Raw genomic sequence first — 16,117 nt, forward strand, 5'->3', positions numbered from 1 at the left:
TGTTTGGCTATAATTGCTGAATTTGGGTGTAGCCACTGATACTGCTTAAATTGGATAATATTAATTTAATTCATTTAATGCAGGGGTTTTCATTACTGAGGACCACACAATTTACTTACTAAGCTGCACGTAACTGGTTGGCATCGGCCTGTCTCAGGAGACAGTGGAGGAGTGTCCCTTTGGGGGTGAGGTCAAACTGTTGGAAGGTTACAGCGCCTGCTATGTTGTAGAGACCAATGCAGGAGCGACATGTTTTGTAACTGAGACAGTTTTTATGCAGATATCAGATGCTAAACAGTAGCTGATTGATGTGCTTATTCTACAGCATCCTTACCTAGAATTTTTTGCTCTTGAACAGAAAAAAACCCCTCAGTTATTGAATCAGGATTTGCTTTTTTATTAAAGATGTGAGCTCCATGATAATATCTATAGGAGCACTGTTCCAAAGCTGTGGTCCGCATAAAAACTAAACACATATGAACCATGCCCACTTTGACCTGTGGTGTGGCAGCACACCTACACTTTGGAATCTCCTGCCTATTGACACCAGGCAAGTGGCTTTGCTGTATTCTTTTCAGCACCTTGTTAAAACATTATTGTTTAGGGAAGCTTACAGAGACATGTAGAAGTTACATGTGTATCTTCTGAGGATTTCAATCATCTTTTGAATGTTTTAAAATACCTCTTTTTATGGTTTCTTCTCATGAATATTAACGTTTTATACTTTTGTAAACCACTTAAGAGTTTTTATAATAATCAATACAGTACATAAATTTTGTTAAGTAAAATAAATAGCTGTGGGACCGCCAGGAGGGCTTCTCCCGATGATTGCAGTGATCTGGTCACTGTATAAAGGACAAGGCAGCCCTTTCAGTAACCTGGTTCTAGATCACTGAGGACTTTGTACACTAACAGCAATGTTTTGAACCTAGCTTAGTATTATACTGGCATGTGTTTGGTAATGTACAGAGGAAAGATCTGTCCATTTGCAGGCAGGTTTTGCAAACATTTTTTAGGGAAGGTAAATCATATTCATTTCATTGGTCTCCCAACTATATTTCAAACTGCTACATTGTAATTTACTATTGTTATTATTTTAGAAAATATTATTCTTCAAGTAAAATCAGATGCTTTGCACTTTTGGATGCACTTTTTCATCAAGAGTAGTCAAAATATCTCATAAAGTAGAATAGTTATAATTGCCTGGAATTCCTTGAAGCTCAGGGCTTGGTTTCAGGAGGTCTTAAGCAAACACTGTCAGAAATCTGCATGGATAGGTTTACTTTGCCATATCAGTGCTCCATAATATCAGAGGATTAAATATGTATCAAATAGCAAAAGCATCAAACACTGTTTTAATTAGTTGATAAAGGAAAATGCAGTGATTGTTGCTTGCTTAAGAAGAATGTTCAGTGGAAGCCAAAACAAATGCTGTACAAGTTCTGGAGAAAATCTGGAAGTATTTAAGGGTTTCTCTCCTCTTCATCTGAGACTATATAGGTTTATGTGCCAGTGTTGTATTGGTTAGTATTCTTCAGCATAACAATCAGTTATTCAGTAAGGAAATACGATAATTTTATCAGCAATACAGCTAAACAAGTCTTTGTACTTTATGTATTTTAAAATGAAAAATGAGGGAAATGACTTTGCCTGCTCCACGGAGAGTTCAAGGGTGTGTCTGTTCACCTTGGAACTGACATTATTGTGGTACGTGAAACGTATAGCCTCTGAGCTGAATCTTAAGGTCACGATGGCTTACTTCACAGACAAAACATCACCTGATTTCAACGCCATTCAAACATGTAATATCACTTTATTGTTGACTATATTATCATGGTGTTTAAATAAAAACACACAACAAAAGGCAGCAGATGGGTCACAAAACTGCAGGAATCCACCAAGGCTTTCTGATCCTCACAGCCAGTGTGGTTTGGCACTGCTGTGATGCTGTTCATCATGGTGAAAGCCCTTTCCTGAACTCGCTTAGCTGTGCTGAAACTGATGGAGACTTGGGCGTGGGCATTGTTCTGCCTCCTTTTAGGCAGCCAGTGCCTGACTTGGTAACAGACTGGAATAGCTTGAAATGATGCAGAGATTCCTGCTTCCTTGTCCCGCAAGCAATGTTTCGATCTTAATCTTCTGCTTTGCTCTAATCAGTCAATCTGTTTCTTCTAACTTTAGATTCTCACCAGCGCTATGGGATTAGTACAGTAGCTTTACAGTTGCCAGTTTTTGGTTTTTTTGGTTTTTTTTAAAAATCTTTACGGTAGCAAACTTGAATTCCCAAATGATTGTGTGCTGGATATATCCCTGCTTATGGTTTTTATGTGGAAATGTGCAACAGTTACAATCTCATAAGCAATAATATTCAACATCAGTGCAAGTTATACCACACCAAAACCAAAATTGAGATCATATATTAAACTAAACTTCCACAGCAGTTTAGTTTATTACTAAATGATCCATTTTATATTCAGGGTATTCATATATCACTGGCCCAGTCCTGTGAACTGTGGAACTAAGGCACCACCATAAGTTTAGGGTCTCAGAACTGGTACAATCCAGCGGTTCAGTCTGTCTCCTTTCACAAGCAGTGCAGTACAATGCCAACAGCAGCAACCTCTGTTGACACTAACTGGGGTGGCCCTTGTATGCCATAGATAAAACTCCCCCCCCCCAAAAAATGTGTGTCTCGCCAGCTAGCTTAGATATTGGATCACCTGCTTAGGTTCACAACTAGTTAAAGAGAAAAATGCAAACATGCTAAAAACCTAATAAATATTATACGTCAGCCAACCTTAGCCAAAATTAAAATCAGTGGCAGCCAACAGAGAGCCTTTTAAATAAGAGTGTATTATTATTATTATTATTATTATTATCATCATCATCATCATCATCATCATCATCGCTGCTGCTGCTGCTAATATTATCACTGTTACTATTTTATTTTGTTACTCACCCTTCACCGTGAGATCCCAGGCAAGTCGCAACCATGTAAAATACAACATTAAAACAGTTTAAAACAAATCACAATCACAGCCAGGGTGAGTCCTAAAAATATAGATCACAAGTGTCAACGGCCAGGGTAAAGAGGTGAATCTTCAACATTCAACAAAAAGCTTCCCAGCTTGGGGGCTGCCTCAGAAATTGCTCCACAACCTTTTGAAGGTAGAGAAAGTACCAAGAGGGGCTCCTCTGTTGATTTTAACTACTACTAGGAGTCTAGCTCTTCAGCAAACTAACCAGATGGACCTCCTATATAAGGGATTCGATGGGGAGGGTGTCACAACTAAGCAGCAGTCCATGCTCTGATAACAACCGGATTTACATCTAGAATTCATATACTTCTGTTCTAAAGCAGCTGCACTGGTTGCCAGTTTATTTCTGAGACCAATTCAAGATGCTCGCGTTCCTGTTTAAAGATCTACACCACTTGGGCCCCAAATATTTGAAAGGCTGCCTCCTTCCTTCCTTGCATTCCATCCTGGGTGTTGGTCAGTAAAGGAGGCCCTCTTGGTTGTTCCACTGCTCTTGGCAGCTTGAGGAGTTGGTGGCTCAGGAAAGGCTCTGTGGTAAACCTCAGCACTGAGGAACTCCCTCAGAGGGGCATCTGATATCATACTTTTTCACCCTCTGCTTTATGCTGAAGACTGACCAGTTTACCCTGGCTTTGTGACAGTTGAAAATATTTTTTGTGACATTCCTGAACACTGTAAATTAACCTGATGATTGTTGTGTGTGGTTGGCTGGTTTTATTGTGTTTTCAGTTATATTGTTTTGTTGTTGTAACCTGCCTTGGGACCTTATGGTGAAGGGCAGGTAATAAATCTAATAAATAATAGGAAAATAACCTTATTTTATGGATCTCATTCTGTGTTTGACACTTTAAAAAGTTGTCTGTCCTCCTTAAGTAATATGTCAACATCTTTTTAAAGTTAAAAATGTGGTATTTATAAGATTTCAGGAGCTTTTGAGGAATAGGTTAGGAGCGAATTTCAAAAATGATTTCCTTAAGAGTTTAAGCACTAAAATGCAGTGCAATATAAAAGCATCCTTTTTACTGATGGAAGACAGCTATTCAAATAGTGAAGAAGAGAATGGTAGACAAATATGGCACAATTCATACTTTACCTTATAATTTATTTGTCTGTCTTTATTTGAGTCTTTTCTATCCCAAGGGCCCAGTACTGGTTGTACAAAAGGCAACATTGTTTATTACTTGCAGATCTGTCCAAAATTGAGTCAGTCAAAACAGAATTTAGCTTTAAGACCGGTCTATTTCACAGAATGAAAATCTCTTCCATCTGTAGAATATGACAAGCAGAAGCTACAAAATTCCAAGACTCTGGATGGTTCACAGAAACACCAGTGATTAAGCCTGAGAACATTTAGTACTACCCACTCAGACAATAAAAGAAACCTTCAGATTTCAACCATTGAAAAATGTGAAGTGGATGAATCAAGTTCATTATTGCTCGTTGCATGAGTGTTTTTGGCAGAAAACTTCAAATCTATGGCTACGGCTTTAAATTTTGCCTGCATTTGTACCAGCTCAAGTTTTATTCTCTAATGAACACTTCAAAAGATACTGGCCAATAACAATGGGTAACATTTACCACATACACACATGAAACTAAGTCAAGAACAAACAGTTCAAGAGAACTGAAAGAGTAATAGAAACCAACAATGCAGGCAGTATAACATGGGCCAGCAATTCTTGTGAATGCAGCAGCAAAGAAGGAATGTTAGGCAATGTATTATGTTTTAGTACAAGGTACCAGATTGGCTGGCTTCCTTGTCATGCCAAAAGGATTTCAAAGAGTTTCCAAATTTTTTGTTCCCACCATTAAGTCATTTGACTGATCCATCAAAACCATACTGACTTCTCTGGTTATGTACTGGTACTCTGCATCAGTGCTTACTCACTATACGAATCTACACAAGAGTCCACCCTTTTGTTGGCCTTCTGGTATGCCCTGTCCATCTCATGTAGATTTAGGGTTACACTTTACCTTGAACAGGTGTTAGCTAGGTAAGCACCAAAGCCTCACATTTGTGATACAGTATCATTATAGTTCCTGTTTTGAATTTAATACTACCAGTTCCAGCTTTCTATGCTTTTCAAGTGCATCACAAGAAGCCAGAGGTACCTTGATAGCTTGTTTGTAAACAACAATAACCTTGAGGCTTAGCAGATCAGCAAGCCTGCTTCCTGTGTGCTTGAAGAAAATATCCACCACCAAATCAGACAAATGGACCCCATATTCTGTAATGCAGCCGATCCTCCCATTCTCCAGCACTGTGTTCCTTTATGGAATGTGCCAATTGGTCTGCTTCCTGTTTGCCCTCCTTTTCACTCTTTGTAACTTGAGGTATCTGCACAGCATGATTTTAAATCCTCCCATCAAGCATGTCAGGCAAGATTACTTTAATGCTTGTAAATAGCTGGCTAAACAACAGAAGTCTGGTTTCCCCTCACAGATTATGTCTAACTGCCCCAAATGTTAATGGATTCCAATTATAAGGACCATAAACTCATCTCAATATGTCTGATAGAGCATGCAATTCCATTTTGGGATGTCCTCTTTCAGAGTAACATATGAGCCTATCCAGTGTTGTGACCAGTTTCTTGATTTCCCCCCCACATTATCAGAGCAAAAGAGCTGTTTTCCCTAATTCAGAGACCATTTGTATTTTGTGATATAGGTGTTGGTTGGGAAAGAAAAATAGGCATCGAAAGGAGAATTAACTGGAAGCCAAGATCCAAGTTTGGGGCAAGTAGTCTTTGGTGAGAGAACCCCAGCAGAGATTTAAAATCACAAAATATGTAGCAAAGTAAAGTGTGGAAAAATAGGATGTTAGACCTTTAAAATATGTCCTTGTAAGTTCCTTTCGAAGTTTCCCACTTCCCTTGGTATAGAAAAAGACCAAAAGTTTGGTAAGTTAAAATGGTTTACTTACAAACCCTTCAGAGGTCAGATTTATGTTCTTTTCCATACAGCGTTCAGAAAACACAGGCAGGAAAAACTTATTTCACTGATACCTTCCACAAGAGATCATTCTGCTGTCATCCACTTGGAGACACACTTGTTCTTCTGACATATACTCTTAACAAACAGTTAAAGTCTTCTGTGGTGTAACCCCGCTTATCTATTTGTTTTGCATATTTATAGGTTGCCCTATAACTGAGTTTTCAGGGTAGCTTTCAACAAAATTTAAAATTTGTACAATAAAATGAAACAACAGTAAAACATTTCATATACAATTTCTTTTGAAGTAACTCCAAGAACTGATATTGTCTTTATCATAGCTTCAATATGCTGTTTGATTAATGGAGTGACCAATGTACCGAATTCCAAAATCTTTTCCCCTGAGTAATTCTAGCTAATGTAGCTATAGAATTTTATTTTATTTTTGTCACAACGTGAATGAGTTTGCAGACCTGTTGGATTTCAGTCTGTTACCCCGTCACACAATGTGCAGACATTCTTCTGAAAGTTATCACAGTCTAATTGGAATTCTATCATATTGTCTGCTTTTGGCAGCCACTGGGAGAAAAGGGACTCAGCAGAAATGAACTCGTCCCATTTCTGCAGTAGGAGCCTCCGTTGGATCTCAGTCTCTTCTTTTCACAGAAGAAAAATTCTGGATTTAACCTATAATCTTGAAAACAATGGTCAGTGTCCTCCAGGGGGATCAGGAAACATCAGAACAAATTCAGAAGGTGCACAGGGGAAGGAGAAGGGGGCAGAAGTTCTGTTGTGCACGTAGAAAACCTAAAACTGATAGACTGAGTTACCACTCAGTTTCTGATCAATTTTGACCAGATGCTTTTGAGTTTGTGGCAATGGAACATTTAGATATGCATGTCCATCATTCAACCATTTTGTCCTACTAATTTGTTAAAACTAGGGGCAGTGTGGCTTATCGCTGGAATTTGAAGTTCAGTGAACATCTTGCATTCATAATAATTATATCTGACTATGAATGCTAACAAGTCATCTCTAATTAGGAGACTTGAATATTTTCACTTAAATACCTGGCTTTTGAAATGCAGAAATTTAAGATTTTGAAAAGTTGGCTGTAGGGTAGGGGAACTGACCTTTGTGATGACATTTAAAATCTGTGGGTAGTAAGCTGATGTTTCTTGGTGAAAAGGCCAAAAACAGATACTTTCAAGGGCTTATTTTGCGGTTGTGAATTCAAAATCAAATTTAAGTTTTTAGGTCTGTCTCAGCTCTACATGTAAGTTATCCAGAGAGAGGAAAGGGTGTGTCTGTCTTTTCAGTCCAGCAATGGAGCAATAAACAGAGCATAAACTTGGCAGTGACTTAAGTAACTAGAACCATTTTAATGTAAAATGCAATATAGGGGCTGACAGGGAAGAAATTATAATAACAAGGTTTGTTCCTTATAAGAACGATGAAGGAGATGAATTTCATATACTTTTATAAGGGAATATTTGGATTGCTATGAAGAATGAATAGGTTGGAAATTTGCTGCTTAATGATGTATTGCTTCATTTGTCGTTCACATTTTGCATGACATTCACATGTCTCCATAGTCCTTTTTGTTTAGTATGTCACCTGAACTGAGGTTCGTGGTTAAGGTCTTAGCTAACTATGAGCTGTAACCAAGACCAAGCCTTGGTTCAATACAGTCTGCTCCTCCACATGCACCTGCTGGGTGACCTTGGGCTAGTCACACTTCTCTGAAGTCTCTCAGCCCCACTCACCTCACAGAGTGTTTGTTGTGGGGGAGGAAGGGAAAAAGAGAATGTTAGCCGCTTTGAGACTCCTTCGGGTAGTGATAAAGCGGGATATCAAATCCAAACTCTTCCTCTTCTTCTTCTTCTTCAGCTTCCACCATGTGTTTACTTCTGCCTCATGGGCAGGCTGGCACTGCAGTGGTACTAGCCATGATGGGTACGCTCTGCTTCCACAGTTGGAGGCAGTAATTCTTCTGAATGCCAGGTGCTGGAAACTGCAGGAAGGGAAAGTGCTGTTGTGCTCCAGTCCTGCTTGTGGGTCTCCCACATGTATCTGATTGGCCACTGTGAGAACAGGATTCCTGGACTAGAAGGGCTGTTGCCCTGATTCAACAGGCTCTTCTTACATTCTTAACTGCTATTTTATTACTTGTCTCATGCCACTACAGTAACGATTAAACATCAGAAGAACCACATGGGCAGGCCTAGAGACCCTTATGGTTTCAGCTTAAAAACTTTACGGTGGCAGCATAGGACCAAGTCATGGAGAAGTAGTTCTTTGAAGGCTAGGACAAAGAAAGTGCTATCAGTAACTGTGCCTAAGCTGTGATGTAACTTAAGGACTAGTGCTGGCTGCTCTGCACTCAGGTGAAATTATGTCACAGTGATTTTAAAGCAGCAGCATTCTAGATATGTTTTATTTTTCAGCAGCACTAACCCGAGGCTTCTCAACTTGTTTTTCCTAGTGTGGTAAAGCACTCCCTGGTCTCTCAAAGCAAGAAGATTGCTGTGGGACTGTGGGTACTTCCTGGGGCTTTAACAAATGCCAAAAATGTCCAAAGAAACCAGGTAAGTGTTTTTCAGATTTGTTTTCATCTTACCCTTCTGCACTATAATGTGCATATGTCAGCATATGTATGTCCTTTTCAGCATAGGGACATAAGGGTATGAGTAAAGCTTTGAGTTTTAAAAAATAGCACTGTACGCTGCTATTGTTTTTCAGGAAGGCAATTAGTGTTTGGCAATGGTAGGAACAGAAACAGTACCCATTTAAGTAATTATTGTGGTACTCAGAATCATGGAAGTATGTTCACTCATAATGCAATGGCTAACAAAAGAGATTTTCTGCTTCTTTTATTTGGCTTCAGTCTAAATCTCCTTTGTCAATTTTCAAAAAAAGAAAGAAAACATTAATGTGCTTACTAATTTCCTATGAAGATGAGCAAATGCTCTCATTTCATAGATCCCAGATAAGCACTAAGAGGAAACTGAGTAAGCTGTTAACACTTTTGACATTAAGCTGGTATCCTTGCCTGGTAGTTGACTCATTCACAGGATGCTGATTCAGGGTCGCCTTATTCCCATGGCATTTTGACGTTTTCCTTTACTAAAGTTGTATTATTTGTCAGACTGTAATCATGTTGGATGAAAAAAGGCTTTCCTTGGAATCTTTTATGGTTTTGAGCTTCATGACCTTGCCATGAGATTGACATATTTTTATAATGCCAATATAAAATATGAGAGCCAGTGTGGTGTAGTGGTTAAGAGCGGTAGTCTCGTAATCTAGGGAACCGGGTTCGCGTCTCCGCTCCTCCACATGCAGCTGCTGGGTGACCTTGGGCCAGTCACACTTCTCTGAAGTCTCTCAGCCCCACTCACCTCACAGAGTGTTTGTTGTGGGGGAGGAACGGAAAGGAGAATGTTAGCCGCTTTGAGACTCCTTAAAGGGAGTGAAAGGCGGGATATCAAATCCAAACTCTTCTTCTCTTCTCTATGGGACCGAACTGTGCATGTTGTACTAAGTGATGATCAGCATCATTATTTAATGCATTTTGATGCTGCAAAGTATGAAAATGCAAGTTTGCAGCCTCTCTGTGGTGGGTGGTGTTGCACTTCCTGCATGGCTGGCAGAGGGGGGACGGACTGTTCCCTGCAAAGTGGTGATGCCACAGTTCAGGCTTCAGCTGGCCCTAGGGCCCATTCAGCAGCAGGGGCAGGACCTGGGCGTGAACCAGGTTGAAGACTGCTTTGTACTGGTCTGCAGAGGAAACCCTGGGCCACAGCTGCACCCATGTTCACACCGCCAGCTGATTCTCCTTCTCTCACTTTGTAAGATTGATTCTTTATCTGGATGGATATTGGCTACTGATTGAAAGAGCCATAAAGACATTTATCCATGGTTCAAATTGGCCAGTGCTAGTGGCTACCTTGATATGTCATTTTTTGTAATGCCCACATTCATCACAACTTTGTCATTGGGCAGTACCCATAGCAGATCTCCATAAAGGGTTTTGGATGAGGCATTCTAAGACCTCAGCCATAGCTTGGGGGGAGCAGGTACCACAAACCAACATTGCTGTTGTACCCAACTGTCTGGCCCACACCATGGTGGAACCTTTCCATTGGCAATTTCTCCTGATTTCAGCAGGTGGGCTGAAGTTGGGTCAGTAGTTGGGCTGCCCAGTGCATGGATCCTTTCCTTCTGCGACAGCAAACCTCAGAGTACTTTAAACAATAAAGTTGTTTAACCCCACATTCTGCCTCAGACTGCAATAGTTCTTCAAATGATCCCTACAAGCCAAAGTATGTTAAGAGCAGATTGGAGGGTGGATATGTGGAAGTAGACTTCTAAAAAGAGTTTTAAATAGAGAGTGCTGCAACAAAAAATGTTGCAGTGTACCTGTGGTCCATAAGATCCAAGCAAATGAGTGCAGAAATAACTGGGTGTGTGTGTGTGTGTGTGTGTGTGTGTGTGTGGAAACATTATAAATGTTGGGCCATTGTTCTCTGCTCTAATTCAGCTACTTTTGGCGTACAGCACACTACTTTTTAAAAAGAGATCATGGACTTCAAAATGAACCCTTAAAGATAAAGATAGGTAGAATGCATCTCATTCTATGGCAGATAGAATGCATCTCTATGCATCATTCTATGGCAGATAGAATGGCAGATAGAATGCATCTCATTCTATGGCAGATAGAATGAACACACACTTTATGGGAAATGTGACCTTGCACAAGTTTTCAGAGAGATGGTGGCCCTGCCCTTGTAAACCTTTCTCTCACTCTCTTTTTCATACACGTACAGTGGTACCTCAGGTTTCAAACACCTTGGGTTACAAACACTTTGGGTTACAGACTCTGCTAACCCGGAAATAGTACCTCGGGTTAAGAACTTTACCTCAGGATGAGAACAGAAATTGCGTGGCGGCTGTGCAGTGGCAGCGGGAGGCCCTATTGGCTAAAGTGGTACCTTAGGTTAAGAATGGTTTCAGGTTAAGAACGGACCTCCGGAACAAATTAAGTTAGTAACCAGAGGTACCACTGTATATATGGGTTGTGGGCATACATTTCAACATGTACCATGGCTCTTCAAAATTTCAACAGCATGATGTAACCTTTATGGGCCAGATTTGGTCGATTTGGCATGGAATGCCTCAACAATGGTTTTAAATACGGTTGCAAACCTAGTTTTGCAGCTTAGCCTTAACCATAGTCACCTGATTTAGATATCATGGCAAGCAAGGCTTAGAACAGCGTAGAGGAAGGACTCAATATGTATGAGAGCAGACAAAGAAGGGGGAGCATGTGAACTCATGGCACTTTCCTGACCTTGTAGACTCTGGTTTGGAGGATTGTATCACTTGGTAATTTCCTTTTTTTTTTTAATCTTCAAATTTAGCTTACCCTGGATATAGCCAAGTGGTGGATTGTCCACAAGGTTACAAAAGAATTAATGCTACTTTTTGTCAAGGTAAGATGTTTTCATCATTTGTTTTGAGCAGGAATGGGGTTCTGTGGCTCTACAGATGTAGTTCAACAGCCGATCGTTGTATCCCAACATCTGGAGGGCCACGGGTTCCCCACCCATGGTTTTGAATAATTCTGTTGAGCTAAAATAAATTGTGTGCATTTCTCAATTTACTTAAATGCATACTATGAATAAATCTGTTATGTCAGTTTCATTTGCAGGAGGTGGGGTAGTCATGTTAGTTGTAATTAAGTAGAAAATATTGCCTGTTTGATAAATGAAATCACTCAAGACTTATATGGCTCATCATTTGCATTTATTGTAGGAAATATTTATAGCCCGCCTGTCCATTCCCAGTAACAACACCAAGTCAACTTAAAGTCAACATAATTAAAATCACTATACACTGACACACATTAAGAAAAAATATATAGTGAGTTTAGGAATTCACACAAGCCAGAATTAAATTAGTTTTATCTCATGAAGGAATACCATCAGAAAGTAGATCTGCTTTGTAAGAAAATTCCAGAGTCGGAGTGCCCCTATGGAGACGGCCCACTTCTGTGTACCTCTGAGTAACTACTAACTGTGCTTAGGGTGCTGGTGGTTTCAGAATATTGCGGGAGGACATGGCCCATTGGATGTTCTAGTCTTAAACCATTAGTGGTTTAAAGGTAATGACCAGCTCTTTGAATAGACCCTGGAATTGGAAATAATGGAAGGTGTTAATAGTCAGGTCATATGATACAAATACCTACCCCCAATCAAAATTTGAAACTACTGTTTCCTGTGTTATAAAATACATCAAACAGAATCACACATTACAAAAGAAAGCTCGGGCTAGAGACAACGAAATGGTTTGACCATTTGAGTTTCAATAGCGAAGCTGGCGCTAAATTTCTAGAATGGATAAATCTCTTTCAGAGCAAATATTTTAGGTATTGTATTTTCAAAGCATCCTGCCACCAGACAGCTAATATCATATTCAGGGCAGCTGAAGGAAAAGAATGCTTTCTTCTCTCCTGCAGAACATCTAACTCCCCATCTTGGAGACTTCTCTAAACATCTAATTGCTCTAATGTTTCTTCAATCAAAAGCCTTCTCCGTTTACAAACCATATGTGGTAGCAGCATGATTAACAACCACCTCCTGATTATTTCCTTTCATTTCAGTGAACTAATGCAATGAAACAAATCTCTTACTGATGTGTGTTATGAACAACAAAGAACCGTCTGTTTGCAGATTAAGTTTTAACAGTTTAGTAGAACATCTTAGGTTATCTAACCAAGATTTCTCTCTTCCTTCAGCAATGTAACAATTGTCTTTCAGTTGAATAAAAGTTTTGCTTATACATGCACAGGTAAATCCTAAGCTGCTGTGAAACCCAAATGAACATGCGTATATTAGACTTCATATTTTGAAATAAATATGGGATGAAGGGCAGCATATATGTATTGTAAATAATAAATACATACATATTGATCAGAGCATTACATGCAGCTTCTAATATCTGGGCACAAAGTATATCGGTGGTATTAAGGAGTGGGTTAACAATATTTTAGGGGAATTGCACTGTATTTTTCTGCCTTTTTTAATACTGAAAAGGAAGGGGGAAATGCATTTTGATATGTTTTTATTAACGGAAAAGAGAAGCTGAATTAAAAGAACAGCTGGTGAAAGGCTTGGCTTTTCATTTTCAGGAGGAAAGCATTTTGCCAATAGAACACTCTCTTAAAAATGTGTACACTTGAGAACTGGAAAAGTACCTGGATGGAGGTGGTTTTAGTAGGAAAACCACTCTTTTCTCTCCCTCCCTCCCCCCCCCCCCCCCGAACCAGCTTATATTTGAGTGACAGTCAACATTAGCCGTACTCAAAGTAGATGCATTTGGCAATTAGGTGGGAATGATTAGTTTGTATTATGGAAGAGAGAAACTTGCTTTGTGAATATGGTTTAATTCATTACAAACGGTGACCACATATGAGATGGATTTCAGTTTGTCCGCTCTGAGTAAAAGTTAGTTGACTAGAACCTGCTAAAATGAATCAAAAGTAGTCATGTCCATTAATTTCAGTAGGTATACTCTGAGTAAGACTAGCACTGAATACTATCCTGTGATAAAACAGTTTTCTAAAAAGTCAGAAATTCTGAACAGATGACTTGTGCATGGTTACTAAACACAAATAACATTCTTTTTTATTCTTTACGATGTGGGTGTAGGGAAGTGACTATCCCATGCAGAAATAATGCATATTGATGGTAAAGTTATCATGTTTGCAGTGATAGTTAGGCATGGGTTTGCAAACTGTGGCTTGGTATCACAGTGGATAGCAGTAATATCAGTACAGATTTAATTCTAACCACAGTTTGCACTGAGATTGAAACTAAGGAGGGGGATGCTCAAATGAGGAGGAGGAGGAGGAGGAAGTGGGAGGTGTGTGTGATGCTTTTGATTACTGGGCCATAGTCAGACACTCAGGAAGCATTACTTACTTGATCCTCATATCATGGTGCAACCATCCAGTCAATCTTATACAGGAACAAAAATCCATCTCTGAGTCTCCATTGGGGGGAGGGGAGTAAGAACAATTGTGTTAAAGGACCAGTATTTGAGATCCATTTTGTAATAGTTTGTATGGTTCTTCTGTTAGTTGTAGTTAAGCCACAGCAGCCTCTTTCAAAAGACTGTACCAAACATACGCCTTGAACTGAACATTGTAGAACATTGTAGAAAATACTTATATCAGCCTCTAGAATGTATTTTGTATAGTTAAGCTTTTACCTCTATCTTCAGTACATTGTATTTTATTTTATTGCTATGACTAGTTGCTGATGCAAATAAAGATTCTTCTGATGTGATCTTGCATCATTTCTGAAGGCAGCTTCCAGATCCTAGACAGAATAAGAGTTTTGTTGAGCATAATTTGTTCCCCTTTAAACGTGGAAGATACAGAAAGAAGTTTCATTTCCCACTTTAATAGTTTTAGTTTTGCTTTGGTTTAGTGTCATTAACCGCCATTCCACATCAATAAAAAATTAAGCCAGCATTTCCCCCCAAAAAATAATGTGATGAAAATAGTTTTTTATCTCACTATGTTGCCAAATCCTCTGGCAAACATTTGGCAACTTATAACTGTAGGGATGAACAAAGACAGAATCATTTTCCTTTTACGTCCTTATACTGAGAACTGAAAATGAAACGTGGCAAAATATTTTTTTTTCTTGCATTAGAGAAATGCATACTTATCTGGGTATGTAGGCCAGAAAGAAAGAAAGAATTTTCATTCACAAGCTCATTTTAGTGTATGCTATTTCTTAGCTGAATCTGTCCTGTTAGATTTTGTATCTTTGTAACTGACCTGCTAAAGTAATTATAATAAGACAGCTTATTTGTAAACTTTGTTCATTCATACATTTAAAATTCTTCAAAGCTGCTTGTAATAATAATAAAATAACAATAAAATCTTAAGTACCAATCTATCATAAGCAAAACAAAGCTGTAAAATAGTAAATTTAGATATATGATAAGCCTGAAATGTGTAAGATAAATTATTATATACAATAGTAGCTTGCTTTTATTTAGTAGAGGTTAAGTAATAAAGAGATGCCAAATTATATAACTCATTATGGTAGACAGTGTAATCAATGTCTGTTACATTGGGATATTGTGGCTGGGTGTAGCCAACTAAAATTTTAATTTTCTGTAGTCCCATGCACATCATTTATTTTGCATATGTTATTTGAAACTATAGTTACAAGGGTGGGGTAGTTCTTTGTGCCCAAGTTTTATTAAAGGGATTTGAAATACACTTCTTGTGTATTGTCATTCAAGTCTCATCCTAAACAGAAAAAAGGCTAAGCCAATTCCAATGTAAATAATTGACTTAAGTTTATGTGAGATTTCCAGAGAAATTTATTTGAACATAACTTCAAGGCTGAACAGTCACAAAAGCTAGTTTACAAAATGGAGCAAAAGTCCTGCTCAGAACCTACATTTAAATAGGATAATGGAACTTTTCCTGTGGATTTTTGTTAATCTAATGATAAAGCAATTACTGCATGAAAAGGTACTGTGAAGTGGTGCTCAGTTTATTGTCTCTCCCCAACACTCTCCCATTTTTATTTTTATTTTTGATAGCATTAAAAACAATAATTGTTTGTAGAATAACAGGACAATTTTGAAACAAAAAATTCCTTCCAGTAGCACCTTAAAGACCAACTAAGTTAGTTCTAGGTATGAGCTTTCGTGTGCATGCACACTTCTTCAGATACACTGAAACAGAAGTCACCAGACCCTTCTATATAGTGAGAAGGTGGGGAGGGGTATTACTCAGAAGGGTGGTGGGAATGGGTGATTGGCAGATAGCTGTGATGAGCCTGTTGACGACTCTTAACGACTGGAAAGAGAAGCTGCTGAATTGCAACTTATTACCAAACTTAAAACCATGGAGAGACCTGGTCTGAACAAAGACATTGGATCCTTATCTCATTATACATGACAAAGCCATTTTTCACCTTCTCACCCCTTCCTTTTTCCTGCAAGACCTATTGCAGTCGTTAAGAGTCGTCAACAGGCTCATCACAGCTATCTGCCAATCACCCATTCCCACCACCCTTCTGAGTAATACCCCTCCCCACCTTCTCACTATATAGAAGGGT

General features: G+C 38.9%; 1 protein-coding gene across 13 annotated transcripts in view; it reads left to right on the forward strand.

The window, feature by feature from the left end:
- The window catches only part of LTBP1 (latent transforming growth factor beta binding protein 1), a 193,433-nt gene that overhangs the window by 83,415 nt on the left and 93,901 nt on the right, over positions 1 to 16,117 (forward strand). For all 13 annotated transcript variants that reach the window (XM_081856552.1, XM_081856557.1, XM_081856558.1 and 10 more), the window contains 2 exons: positions 8,455 to 8,557; positions 11,390 to 11,461. In XM_081856552.1, coding sequence (XP_081712678.1) covers positions 8,455 to 8,557; positions 11,390 to 11,461 — 175 coding nt within the window. The remainder of the gene's footprint in view (positions 1 to 8,454; positions 8,558 to 11,389; positions 11,462 to 16,117) is intronic.

The sequence above is a fragment of the Podarcis erhardii genome (genome assembly GCF_964252035.2).
Source record: "Podarcis erhardii genome assembly, chromosome: 3".
In the NCBI taxonomy this organism is placed as follows: Eukaryota; Metazoa; Chordata; class Lepidosauria; order Squamata; family Lacertidae; genus Podarcis; species Podarcis erhardii.